The sequence below is a fragment of the Felis catus genome, chromosome D3 (genome assembly GCF_018350175.1).
Source record: "Felis catus isolate Fca126 chromosome D3, F.catus_Fca126_mat1.0, whole genome shotgun sequence".
In the NCBI taxonomy this organism is placed as follows: domain Eukaryota; kingdom Metazoa; phylum Chordata; class Mammalia; order Carnivora; family Felidae; genus Felis; species Felis catus.
The window spans coordinates 89762608-89776675 of NC_058379.1; the positions used below are offsets into that span (position 1 = coordinate 89762608).

At 40.9% G+C, this 14068-nt stretch overlaps 1 protein-coding gene and 1 long non-coding RNA gene across 7 annotated transcripts in view; one reads left to right on the forward strand and one right to left on the reverse strand.

Moving 5' to 3' along the window:
• Positions 1 to 2679: 2679 nt before the first annotated feature.
• On the reverse strand, positions 2680 to 4804 carry LOC109493073. The gene is made up of 2 exons (XR_002147101.3): positions 4513 to 4804; positions 2680 to 3216 (listed from the first exon to the last, which is right to left on the reverse strand). It is a non-coding gene; the product is annotated as an uncharacterized LOC109493073 (long non-coding RNA).
• A 138-nt stretch (positions 4805 to 4942) lies between these two features.
• Positions 4943 to 14068, forward strand: part of CD3H18orf63 (chromosome D3 C18orf63 homolog) — a 38760-nt gene continuing 29634 nt past the window's right edge. For 2 of the 6 annotated variants that reach the window (XM_045041214.1, XR_006587651.1), the window contains exons 1-6: positions 4951 to 5292; positions 6743 to 6911; positions 8909 to 8987; positions 10770 to 10826; positions 12930 to 13041; positions 13621 to 13662. In XM_045041214.1, coding sequence (XP_044897149.1) covers positions 6778 to 6911; positions 8909 to 8987; positions 10770 to 10826; positions 12930 to 13041; positions 13621 to 13662 — 424 coding nt within the window. In that variant the 5' untranslated portion in view covers positions 4951 to 5292; positions 6743 to 6777. Of the gene's footprint in view, positions 5293 to 6742; positions 6912 to 8908; positions 8988 to 10769; positions 10827 to 12929; positions 13042 to 13620; positions 13663 to 14068 lie in introns of those variants that run through there. The other 4 variants (XM_045041215.1, XM_045041218.1, XM_045041216.1 and 1 more) reach the window with 4 other exon arrangements.

The following is a 14068-nucleotide window of genomic DNA, read 5'->3' on the forward strand; positions in this document are numbered from 1 at the left end:
ACTGTATCACTCCCTGCCACCTGCCATCACCCTACTCTCTTCCTCGGCACTCTGGCAGAAATATGGATAAATAGCTCTCTCTCTTTGCTTTCTTATAGCAGAGCCAGAATATTCAAGTGAACTTTGCTAAAGGAAGCAAAAAAATAATTTACCACCACGTACTATGATCCTAGAGCCTGATATAGTCTATTCATCTTTAATAAATGAAGCAGCAATGTTAATTCAATAAGTTCGTCAAATTCTCAAATCTCCTTAAGTGATTATGAGGTGCACACCCAGTAAGTCCCAGGCTCCCTCCTTATATTTGAGGACAGCTGATTATGCTCTACCCATAAATACAATCTTAGACATCCAAACTCTTCAAATTCCAGGCAAAGGTGCATGGTAAACACAGCCTCAACCCCCACCTGGGGCTTATCATCATATGCCAGCTTCCTGACTAAAGACCTGACTCTTCCTCACGTAATCTTTCTTAGAAATGACTTCATTTTCTGGGGTGCCTGGGTGGCTGAGTTGGTTGGGTGTCTAACTTTGGCTCAGGTCATGATCTCACAGTTTGTGAGTTTGAGCCCTGCATTGGGCTCTGTGCTGACAGTTCAGAGCCTGGTGCCTTCTTTGGATTCTGTGTCCCCCCCCCCTCTGCTCCTCCTCTGCTCACATACTCTCTCTCAAAAATAAACATTAAAAAAAATTTTTTTTAAAATAAATGGCTTTATTTTCATGTGGTACTCGCTTACCCAAAAAAATGGCCTAATTTTTGTATGTCCAGAAAATTTAAATATGATTTAATACAATGCAACAACCTGACTCATCATAAAAGAGATACAGTCAGTCAAGCTGGAGGTGGAATCTTTAAGAGGATTCTTTCCCATCTGGAATGCTTGTGAGTGATAAACAGAAACATAAGTAACTCATATACCTGGTAAATTAGCCTGTCCACAAGCTTGTCATCAAAATGTATTCTGTCAGTAAAGTTTTTCCCAGGATAAAAATTCTGGTTGGTCCTATGACATTATGTGCCTTATTAATTAAAAATTACGATTTAATGTTTAGTGTAAGTGGAGGTACATATATGTTTTGAAATTTAATAATATAAATGAGCACCAGTGAACCCTTCACTTGACTTGGGGACTACAGTTCCTCCCATATCCCATCCTTCTGCCATCCAAATATCATTATTATCCTGAATTGTGTTTAACATTTCCTTGCTTGTAGAAAAAAGTTATGCACATATACCAATAATTCATTGTTCAGCTTTAAGTTTATTTATTTTGAGAGAGACAGAGATAGCATGAGTGGGCGAGGGGCAGAGAAAGAGGGAGAAAGAGAATCCCAACCTGGCTCCTCTGTGCTGCCAACACAGAGCCCGACATGGGGTTTGAACTCATGAAACCATGAGATCATGACCTAAGCCAAAACCTGGAGTCAGACACTTAACCGACTGAGTCATCCAGGAGCCCCCATTGTTTAGCTTTGCTTGGAGAACTACTGAGCTTTACAAAAATGGGATTACAATGTATGTAGCCTTCTAGGACTTTTTTCTTTTTAATGTTTTATTTTATTTTTGAGAGAGAGAGAGAGAGAGAGAGAGAGAGAGAGAGAGAGAGAGAGAGAGACAGGCAGAACGTGAGCAGGGGAGGGGCAGAGAGGGAGACACAGAATCCGAAGCAGGCCCCAGGTTCTGAGCTGTCAGCACACAGCCTGACATGGGGCTCGAACCCACAGACCATGAGATCATGACCTGAGCCGAAGTCAGACGCCCGACTGGGCCACCCAGGCGCCCCAGACTTTTTTTCTTAATAATTCTCTTCACAACATTCTTCATAATAATCCCAAACTGGCAGCAACCTAATTGCCCATTTAACCTCAGAAAGGATAAAATGAAGCATATACACACACAATGGAACACTATCCATTATGTAATGGAAATGAAATGTAAGTAATGAAAATAAGACACTGCTACTCTCAACAATATGGATCTCATGGACATGTTTATGAGCGAAGCTAGACATAAAAGAATTCATGTTGTATGCTTCCATTAATAGAAATGTTCAAAATTAACAAGATTAACTTACAATTTTCGCAGTTGGGACAGTAATTACTTCTGGAGGAAGTGGGTAAATGGCTGGGAGAAGGCATGAAGGGGAATGTTGGAGATGCATGAAGGTAATGTTCTATTTTTAGATATGACTGGTGGGTAAACAAGGATGGGCATTTTCAAAAAACCATAACACTATCTACTTATGACTTATTCACATTTTAAAAGATTTGTCCATGTTTTCACAAAAAGCAGTATTTCATCTTCATGGAATAGAACTGGATATTTAGTACTTGGGTGTTATGTGATTTCAAGTATTTTTAATTCTGCCGTGTTAAAATTGTTGAAGTCAGAGGACATAAGTTCAATAGCAGAGATATTAAGAACAGGAAGTGTTGACAGGTGTGCTTTTCAGAATGAGGAACACTAGGTTTACCTTTATTTAAATATATAAGAAAGACCATGGAGAAATATGCATTTGTTGTTAGATGTAAGCTGAATCTATATTTATTTTTGACATTGTCTTCATGCAGTTGTTTTTTTCCCTATGTGTATATCCCAGGTAGGATAAAGAGCTTTTCTGTAATCTCCAGCGGTTTAATAATTCCAATGATTGCTGACATAAAACCAGAGTATAAAAGTTTAGGACAAAAAGTTTATTTGTTGGAATGTTTGTTACAGAAGATTTTATTTTGTTCACTTAATGTTGCAAACTACATTTGTCATAGGGCGCTGATTTTGCTCATCAATCTCGTGATAATTAATTACTTACTATGATCTCCCAGCTGGTTATAAGTAACCAAACAATTAAGTATTGAGCACTTTCTCAATGAGTTAGGAATATACCTAAAAGGACTCCTCTTTGCCAAAGTTTATTTTGCAAATACAAAATAAGTAATGATTCCAATAGATCAAACATCAATCACGAAACGAAATCTCATCCTTTTACGATAGAACTTCCGGAACCTGGTAAGATGTGAGGTTGAAAAATGGCTCTTTGCTTAATAAAAAATATGCTGGCATTCCACACAGGAGGTTCCTCCTCTTCTCCAGGAACTTATATTGGAGTCTGCCAGGATTCAGTGTAAGGGCTTCTTTTCTTCTTACACTCTCTCGGTGATCTGGTCTTGTGGCTCTATTTTATTTTATTCTTTTAAGATTAGCTTTTTTTTTTAATGCTGATTTTTGAGAGAGAAAGAGACAGAGCGTGAGCAGGGGAGGGGCAGAGAGAGACAGAGACACAGAATCGGAAGCAGGCTCCAGGCTCTGAGCTGTCAGCACAGAGCCCGACGCGGGGCTTGGACTCAGGAGCTGTGAGATCATGACCTGAGCCGAATTTGGAGGCTTAACCGACGGAGCCCCCCAGGCGGCCCTCGGGGTTTTAAATACCATCTATTACACACACATCTTTCCGTGGACCTCCTCCTCTTCACTTCTCAAGGTCAACATGTCCAGAACGGAACTCGTGTTGATCTTCATCCCCAAACTTGCTCCTCCCACGGTCATCCCCCTCTCAGATGATGGCAACCCTATCCTCCCAAGTCATTAGTACAAAAACCTTGGAGTTAAGCTTGACTCCTCTCTCACATCATACCATGTCCAAAATGTATTAATTAGATTTAACTTCAAGTATCTTGGGGCGCCTGGATGGCTCAGTCGGTTACGTGTCGGACCCTTGATTCCCACCCAGGTCATGATCCCAGCGTTTGTTGAGTTCAAGCCCCGCATCAGCCCTGCGCGCTGACAGTTTGGACCCTGCCAGCATTCTTTCCCTCTCTGTCCCTGCCCCTCCCCCCGCCGATTCTGTCTCTGTGTCTCCAGATCAACCTAAAAAAACCCAGAAAGAATTAGGTATAACTTCAAGTAGCTTCACAGCCCAATCCAACCTCGTCGGCCCTCTCCTGAACCTAGCACATCCCCTCTCTCTCCCGGATTACTGCCATTGCCTCCTGACCACTCTCCTCCCTGTCCCTGTGTCCCCAGCAGCCCCCTCTGAGCACAGCAGCCCGGTGCGCCTATTACAACATGCACAGCTTAGGCCTGATGGCCTCTGTCCGGCTTGGGCTTCAACCTCTCCGGACCGCTGCACCCCTGGTCACCTCCTGCCTCAGGCCCCTGCACTCGCTCTCCTCTGCCCCACAACCTTGTCCCCTAACATCCGAGTAGCCACCCACTCCAACCGCCTTCATGTCTTACTCCCGTGTCGCCTTCTCCACGAGGCCTCCTGGCCTCTGTCACCGCCTCTCCCCACACTCCGTCTTCCTGGCCCGCGTTATGTTTCTCCCATGCGCCTAGCACCATCTCCCATCCTCGTATGTTGCTCATTTATCCCATTTCCTGTCCCTCAAGGAACAGGAACTTGTGACGCGCAAGCAACGTGTGAGGTCCACGACGCCACAGAATGCAGTTTGCTTAACGCCCCGTCGCTAACTCCTGGAAAAGCTCCCGGCACACAGCAGGCGCTTAATAAATACCTGTCACACGGACGGGAGGCACGCCTAAGGCGCCTGCGCCCTGCTGCCTCTCCGCGGCACGCGGCAGAACGTTCCGGCCAGGGCCGATTCGGCCACCGCGGGCCTTGCGGGCGACACAAAAGGCTCGCTTGCCTCTGTGAGGGCCGGGAAAGCGGCCCGCACGGCGTCGGCGCCTGCGGCTCCCCCGCGGCCGCACTCCGCCCACAAGGCTCTGCGCTTCCTCCGGGGCCGCCGGGCCTCGCGCCTGAGCCCCGCGGACGTCAACCCCGGCCCGTCCCGGACGCCGGGCGGGCGCCGGCGTCAGCAACGTAGGCGGGAAACGCTGGGCGCCCGGGGCACGCCGGGAGCACCCGATAGGTGGGGCGGGCTGCGCACGTGACACGCGGCAGGCCGGGACGCTCGGGGCACGCCGGGAGCGTGTGGTGCGCGGGGCACGCTGGGAGGGCAGAGAGGGGAGCGCGGGAGAGGCGGCTGAGGAGCGCGGGCCCTGAGGCCTGGAGGCGAACGGCCCTCGAAGGCGAACCCGGGCCGACCGGGAGACAAAGGGGTGAGGGAGCCGGGCAGGGAGCGGGGAGGACGCTGCAGGCCCTGCCGTCTCCCCTCCCGCGAGAAGGGAGAAGGCTCGTGCTTCTCCCTCGGGAGGCCGTGGCTTCCACGGGTTTTAAAAACGTGCTCCCGGACGTGGTTCCCCGCCAGGAAGCGATCCGCGGCGGCGGGGGGGAGGGGGGACCCCGTGCCAGCGCCCGGAGCAGCGCGAGCCGACCAGTGGTGGCCCACGTGGTGGGCCAGTGGTGATGGCGGAGGTGGGGGTGGGCGGGAGGACGGGCCCCAGGTCCCAATCTTCAGGGCACCTTTTTTGACGGGTTAGTCCCAGGGTCGGCGCTTACACCCTGGATTTCAGCCGAATGAAGACCTTGGCCATGTTTCCACCGCGGTCCTCTAGCCTCCGGGCCGCAGTTTGGCCCGCGGGCCCCACAGGCTGCGGGCTGCTCAGACCCCGGCCCCGGGGCCAGGCTTGCTTGCCAGTGGGCTCTGCGAGCCCCTGCTGCTGGGTGATCGCCCCGAGGGAGGGCAGTGTGGTACCGCGGTTCCCGAACGACACGTGAGCGCGGGCGGCAGGGGATCCGGGAAAAGAGAAGACGCTCTCTATCTGCGACTTGTCCTGGTCGCGAACTCGAAAAGCAGATTTTTGCGCGCTCCTGAACAGAGCAGTGCGGTTTGCGTGCTTTTTTTCTGGCTAGTCTTTGAAGGCAGGCGGAAGAGGAGGGGGACTGCTCGAGGGGCGGAGAGATGGGGACAGAGGATCTGAAGCCCACAGGCTGACAGCAAAGAGCCCCGTGCGAGGCTGGAGCTCAGAAACCCGGAGATCGTGACCTGAGTGGAACCCAAGAGTCAGAGGCTTAACTGAGCCACCCAGGCGCCCCATCTGCCAGAAGATATTTAAAGGAAGAACGACAAAGTCATTTTCGTGGGAAATGTGTTTTAGAAATAAAAGTAGCGAATCACAAACTTTCGCCTATGTCTTTGACTGAACTTCTTTAAAATATGCACAACACAGGGGCGCCTGGGTGGCTCAGTCGGTTCAGCATCTGACTTCGGCTCAGGTCATGGTCTCACGGCTCGTGAGTTTGAGCCCCGCATCAGGCTCTGTGCTGACAGCTCGGAGCCTGGAAGCCTGCCTTGGATTCTGTGCCTCCCTCTCTCCCTGCCCCTCACCTGTTCATGCTCTCTCTCTCTCTCTCTCAAATAAATGTTAAAAAAATAGGAACATTAGAGAAATGTATTAAATAAAGACAATGTGATAGAAATAGATGTAGTACCTAGATTAGAGGAGGCATTTAAATAGCTGCTTTTCGTATTATTATATTCAAATTATTTAGGATATAAAACTTCGGGCTTAAAATTCTAGATTATCTTTTTGAAATGATGAAAATTTTCTAATGTGTACTGTGATGGTTGCATAACGGCAAACATAGTAAAAACCATTGAATTGTATAATATAAATAGGTGAGTTGGAGGTTATTCGCATTACATCTTAATAAAACTTGTACCAAAAAGTTCTAGCAGGTAAAAAATTCTTAAAATGTTAGTGATATTTAAATGCTGAAGTCTGCTAATTTGTTTTTACTGACTTATTCCAACACAATATCAAATATTCTGTAGTGGGTTGGTATTAAATCCGTATTGGTAAGAGAATTTATTACAGCTTTATTGTTGTTTATCTTTAAAGGCCTGATAGCTGAGACATTCAGTCAACAGGAAAATATGAATGATTCGAGGCAGCAATCATTGTTCTTCATCACATCTCCAGATTTACACAAACTCTGTGCTGTCAGGATAATACTGAGTAATGGGGTGGCGGATACTGAGATTAGGAGTACACAAATGAAGATGTGCAGGTAAAAAGTACGCTTTATGACTGAGGCTTTCTAAATTTTTTATACGCGCTGTTTTAGAAGTATCTCCTTTTGGGGCGCCTGGGTGGCTCAGTCGGTTGGGTGTCCGACTTCAGCTCAGGTCACGATCTCGCGGTCTGTGAGTTCGAGCCCCGCGTTGGGCTCTGGGCTGATGGCTCAGAGCCTGGAGCCTGTTTCCGATTCTGTGTCTCCCTCTCTCTGTGCCCCTCCCCTGTTCATGCTGTGTCTCTCTCTGTCTCAAAAATAAACGTTAAAGTACCACACACACACACACACACACACACACACACACACACACAAAGAAGTATCTCCTTTAAAGCAAACTACTCTTTTGTCAATCTGTGTATATAGTTTTAAATAAAGGAATTCAGTTTTCTTCTGACCAGGTATATCGGATTACATTTGGGGAAGGACTTAAAATACTTGAGATGGAATATCACACTATTGAGTTTTTATAGTTGTGACTTCTTGTGTGATGTTTTTAATTTAAATTTTTTACAGACATTGATGAATTAGATCAGACTCCCCAAAACTTAGAGATAGAAATTAATAAATATTTATTGAGTACCTACTGTTTATGGACACTTTAGGAGATACTGTAAACACTTCAGATGACAGTTTCTGTCAGTTTTCTGGTCAGCATAAGATCACTTCTGAAGACTGTTTCTCCAAGAACTATCTTGAAATATCTGACCCAAGGTAGTCTGAAAAACAGCTTGGTTGAAGCCTAAAGTATAACTCCATGATTGCTGAGGACCCAGTGTGTGTTAGTCCCTTAAATTGTTTGAGGCACTCAAAGAAGAACTCTTAGAATACATGACAAGATTACATCTGTAGCTGCCTTTCTTGGGGAGGAGCAAACAGAATATTGCTAAGAGCCAGAAATAAAGAAGACACTCTCGAGTTGTCCTCCCATTTTGTTCTTAATTACAAAACTTTCCTTCTTCCCTTTGTGTATTCTCCCACTCAAGTGCATCCAGGAGCCTGTACCCTTCCTGCTAAGGTGTAATCGGAAACCTATTGAACATTTACCTACGACTCCTTTTGGAAACAAATAGGTGGAAAACCTGAGATTTTCTGCTGTTTACTCTCAAACCATGCCCACAGAGCGGGATGTCTTGACTCAGTCCCAGTAGCTGACAAAGAGGCTGGGACAGATTGAGAGGAGACTTCACTATGTCAGACAAAGGCAGGCACTGCAAAAATCAAGTGCTTGCTGCACTTGGTTCTGCACCAGCGTTCTGAGGAGAAACAGGTCGGCCCATCTTACTTTTTGAGGAAACCCCTCCCTGCTCCCCACACACACACTCATGTCTTTTAAAGTTTGTTTTCCTGATGATGAATTTTGAAATTTTTCATATTTCCGTTTCTAGTCCCTTTCATGTTTTATCCACCTTTTCCTTGGTCTTTGAAACAAAATTGATGGTAATTTGAGTTGTGATGATTTTTGTTATGAGTTCATTCGGCTGTTGAATGCTAAACTGAAACAACCACCCTCTTCATTTTGGCTTGGAAAAATTTTTCTTTTTAAAGGAAAAGCATCATGAATCCTTATAGTCTTGTCTCTAATGCCTCCTGATCACCACTTAAAAAAAGGAAAACAGAAGAAACAGAAGTTAAAAGAGCTGGATTCTTAACAATGTTTAGACATCTTCAAATCTATACTTGGACAGAAATGGAGTTTTAAATGAGGAATCTAAGTTCACAGATGAAAGAGATTGGGAAACTCAGATGCAGGGACATGTTTTCATATTAATACCAATATTTGGAACCTAACATTCTTAAATCTTGGATGAATACCTAAATATTCAAGTTACCATGTTAAGTGTGGGGAGAGATACAGAAGTCTGTAACACAGTCCTTCCCTAGAAGAAATGTAAACTTTTGAATAGAACTAAGCAACTTTCTAAATGTTCTGATAAAGTGAAACCAGACAGTGGGCAAATCCACTTTACAATTAATACATTTCATCTCCACAGGCAATTGCTGTTTTTGCACCAAGATATTCTTACATCACCTGTGCCTGGAATATTAAACCAAATTTGGGTAGTGATGGCGGTTAGTATTTTAAAATTTTATGAAGTGTTATTACTAATTATTGGGAGCAATATTGATAAGAGAATTAATTATAGCTCAAATTGAATGTGGTTTATGAAGCCAAATTACCTGTATTATAGTTTGAGTGAATCAATTATAGACTTTAACTTTGATATACCTGATATTTAAAATTCATTTTCATGGTTCTAATTTAATATTTTTTTCTGTCATAAATACTAAGATAAAGACTATGAATGAGTAAAATAATATAGCATAATTTTTTAAAAATAGCATGGGCTTAATATTTTTCTTATATTTTTTTCCTTAGAATTCCATTAAAGTAAAGGAAGAAGTTTCCCATTCCAACATATGTCCAATTGTTTTTAAAGGACTTAGATCGACAGTGTTTTTAATTTGGAAACTGTATTTAAAAATTTTTTTTTATACTTAATAAAATTAGAATGAATTTTCCCAGTGCTGTGTGTTACCGGGAATGATAATGAAATGCCAAAAATCTTTATAAAAATTATATTATTCTGTGATTTTTGTCAAAAATCTTTGAGAAAAGATCCTCTTACTCTCAGATTTCATTTCCTCAGAATCCAGTGAAATGGACATTTATTAATATTAATAAGCTATCAATAAACTTTTAGTTCCTTTATTTTTTTCTTCTGTTATATGGTTATATATTCATCTTATCTTTTCATTCTTGATATCATTTTTAAGAAGGATAAGCTGTTCGTAGACAAGTAAACACTAATAACTCTTATTTGTGTTCTTTTCTACCTGAAAATCTTTATGGAACAAGGAGGACATTGTTTCAGAGTTCTCATAAATTCAAATAACCTAATCTTGGCAAGAATACTAAGAGGAAAACAGGCATATAAAAATATGTTTTGCTTTCTTACAAAGATATTACATATTTTTTTTTATATTTAAAATCAAAAATGGAATTATTACACATACTATTTTAAACTTGCCATCCATTTCCCCTTGAACAGCCTCTCCTGGATGTTATTCTGTTTCATGGTTGAGGCTGTGAAATATTTTATTGTATTGGTGTATAATAATTTAGTTAATATTTTCTAATGCACATCTGAATTTCTAGTTGTACTACTATAGTGCTTCAGAAAGCATCATTGAAATTATATCATTTTTATTGGTCTGGAAGGTTCTATGGGTTAAATTCCTAGAAGAGGGATTGCAGTGCATTTTATACTATATACATTTATACATTTTATACTATAATCTAGATAATGCTAAATTACTCTCTGAAAAGCTTGTGCTGGATGGCATTTTCATAAAGAGTATATTGAGAGAACCTGTATTTCCATATCCTCATAAACACTAGATATTAGCAGCCTTTACATATCTGCCAATCTGTTAGGTTAAAAATAGTATCTTCTTTGAATTTCTGTGTCTTTCATTGGTTAGTTAAAGCACTTTGGCCTTTTGAACTTTCTCTTGATCTTACAGTTGTGTCCATTTTCTTTATTCATGCCTAGAAATTTACTGTGTGTTAAGAGAGATGTCAAATATTATAGAAACGTATTAGCCTTTTCCTTTTCTAGGTTTGTATCACTCCCAAAAAGGCTTTCTTAACTTTGAGAATGTACCTACAGATTCTGTTTTAGGGAGAGAACGATTATCACTTGCTTCTCCAACACATAGGAACTGTTAGGATGATGGCCTGATGATGTGTCCTCTGCTGTATAATGTTTAAATTCTTTTTGTATTTCTTTATTTAATAGTATATTTAAGTAATTTTTATAAATGTGGATTTTTGTTGTTTTGTTGTTATAGATACCATTTTATAAAGCTGGAAAACTTAATGCCTATATTGAAAAACACGGAGCTAAAGTAAGTTCTTAAGAGAATAATAATTCCAAATACTATTTATAATGATTTTGTATTCAACTTCTTTTTATCATCAAACAAAACTTAAAGTATCCTTCTCATAAGTTATTGCCATGCATGTGAAAGAACTTGCCTTTTTGGCTTTTGAAGTTTGTGTCGAATTTTTATTATTTCTTCCATAAATTCTTGATAAAATTCATCAATCAAATTATCAGGGTCAGGCATTTTCCTTGTGGGAAGGTTTTTAACTATAATTTCAATATCATTAATAGATAATAGAACTATTCAAGTTATCTAATTCAAGGAATGTGTTCATTTCCTCTAACTTGTCACTTGTACTGACATAAAGTTGCTTCTAATACTCCCTTAATTTCCTTTGCTGTAGAATCTGTAGTGATGTTACCTCTCTCATCCTGATACTGGTAACATGTGTCTTTTTTTTCCCCCCTCCCTAATCAGTCTTCCTAGAGGCTTAGCAAGCTTATTGATTGCAAAAAACAAGCTTTTGGTTTTGTAGATTTTCTCAGTTGTTTTACTGTTTTGTATGTCATTGATATTCATTTTGGTCTTCATTATTTGTTTTGTTATGCTTATTTGGGGTTTAGTTTACTCTTCATGTTTTAGTTGCTTCAGGTGGAAGCTGAGGTCATTGATTTGAGAACATTCTTTTCTAATATAGAGACATTTAGTGCTACAGATTTTCTGTAAAATGCATGTTTTGTTTTTATTTTTTCTCTAATTCTCCTTTGATTTCTTCTTTGAACTATGGGTTAGAAATGTGTTATGTAGTTTCCATATATTTGGGGATTTTCCAAGGATACTTCCATTATTGTTTTCTAATTTAATTGTAGTTAGAGAGTGTGTTTTGTATAACTTGAACCTTTTTTTAATTTATTGAGGCTTATTTTATGGCCCCAAATATGGTCTTTCTCTGGATTCATGTTTGAGTTTAATGTTGCAAGTTGGCCTCATCCTGCTGCTTGAAGTCCTATTGATAGTATCCTTAATTAAAATATCTGGGAAACAAATTGAACAGATTTGGTCTTCTTCCTTGCCAGCAAATTAGGTACTTATATCCTGGGAAAATTCACCAGACCAAAAGGTCACAAAAATGAGGGGTGAATAATCTTTGGGAGACAATTCTCCTTGGCATGTCTTGCTAAGAGAAGCAATGGCAGCATCTTCTTCTAGGCTATATTTGCAAGGATATTTGTATAGAAAACAACCTTGGTTCTTTCCTCAGCCCTGGGTATTTTCCTTACATGCACGTGCTAATCCATACTTAGCTGATGACTCAAGACGGACTCTGCTGATCTCAGAGTTTGCTCTCTGTTCAGTTCTCTCCCTCTAATGCTTTGCCCTCAACACCAGCTCACTTGGCTTCTTGGACTCTCAGCTGGCTCCTCAATGAAGGGAACCCATGGCTCTTCCAGGGTTCTCCTTCCCTGCACCACAGCCTAGAAACCCTCCTTAATCAATACACAGGAGGTAATTGTAGGTTTCCCGTCTCTTAAGGATTGCTCGTCTTTATTGCTAGATGTCCAGTGTCTTGTGAACCATTGTTTCATATAACTTGCCCAGTTTTTTAGTTATTCTAGGGGGAGGATAAATCTGAGCCTATTACTTCTTACTACTCAGAAGTAAAAGTCGTGATTTTTCAAAATTCTCTACAAGTAGAGACAGGGTGCTGGTTTCATGTGTGCCTATGTAAGTATTTAATTGTTTTCTGATGTTGAATTAAAGTGAACAACAAGGAAAATTATTATAGTATCGTTCTGGGCTGGTTTCCTCTGTGCAAAGTGACATACAAAGTAAAGTGTAAGGTCCTACCTAGCACAGGAGTTCAAAAGTTTAGGTTTATTGGGCCAGGATAAGGAGGGAGAATTTGGGCATTGTAGCATGATAGTCTTCCTGGTTTCAAAGCAAATATGTTTTAACACTTCTTTAACTTTAGAACAAGATAGGATTACCTATAGTGATGACTATAACTCATATCCCAAATAACCCAGTTTGTTTGGTGGTGATCTAAACAAACATTTTCTTTGAGTTTACAGGGGCATGCCAATTGCTGTGAATTTGCCCATGTTTTTTCTTTAATATGTTTAGGTGGAGGCTCCACAGAGAGTAATCCCTGTAATTCTTCAAAACTGCCTTTCATACTCACTCATGGCTAGGCTTGCTCCAGCCTGGAATAAAACTGGCCATCTCTTGGTGCAAGGTGACTTTATCTCTTTCACTCATCAGGGGTTTCTGAACTAGATTATTTCTATTATGGGCATCTATTTTAAATTTCAAGATATATCATTTTGAGGGAATAGTTTTTAAAGTTTCACCCCAACTAAGCCTTCTTAGGCAAGTCCACAACAATATAAATGTCCTCTCCTTACTTAGGATGGTATCCAGAGGCCTACTGATGTTTTTTCAAATAATTTTTAAAAATTATATAATACTTGATGTTTGGAAAGGAATAACTATAAGTTACGGAGAATTATGATAAAATGAACACAAATTACCAACATTGTTGGAATCAAAAGGCTCTTCTGGATTTTGTGTTGAGGTCTGTCCATTTTCTAAGTATTTTATGCCAGGAAATAAATATTAGAAAGAAGAATTTCTGAACTTGGATACTTTTTGAGTGATTGTATTTTTTTCCGAACTGTCTTCGGATATTCCTTTGTGTAAAACTGCATTTTAAAATATTTTGCTTAGCTTTGATAATTACACAGAAAAAGAGTTTATTTATCAAGCATGATTTATAAGTTATAATAATAAAGCATGTCCTATGAATTTTTTTAAGGACGAGAATTTCTTTCTCAGATGGGAAAGCAAAGTGCTGTTGGTAAGTAAGAATGTAGAAGTCAATAGATAAAACATTAATATGGTCAACAGTTGTTAAATAAAACAATGTTACCGATTGTTGGGTTTACAATCAATGATTAGGTTATGTCATAATTGAATCGGTTGTTAATATAATCACAATTTACCCAGGACATCACCTCTGGGTCAAAATATATGTTCTTACCTGTAAGAGAAAAAGTTAACTTCTCTTAATTGGAATAAAATCTATATTTTTAATTTCTCTACTTAGTTAAAATTATGACCCTGAAGGAATTTAATTCTACAGGCATTTGTAATGTATAGTTTCCAGAATCATATAATTAAAAATTGTTAGTATCGTGGTAAGTAAAAGATTTACTGCTTATGAGAACATAATTCTCCTTAAAAGAGTAAGGAAAGATTGTTTA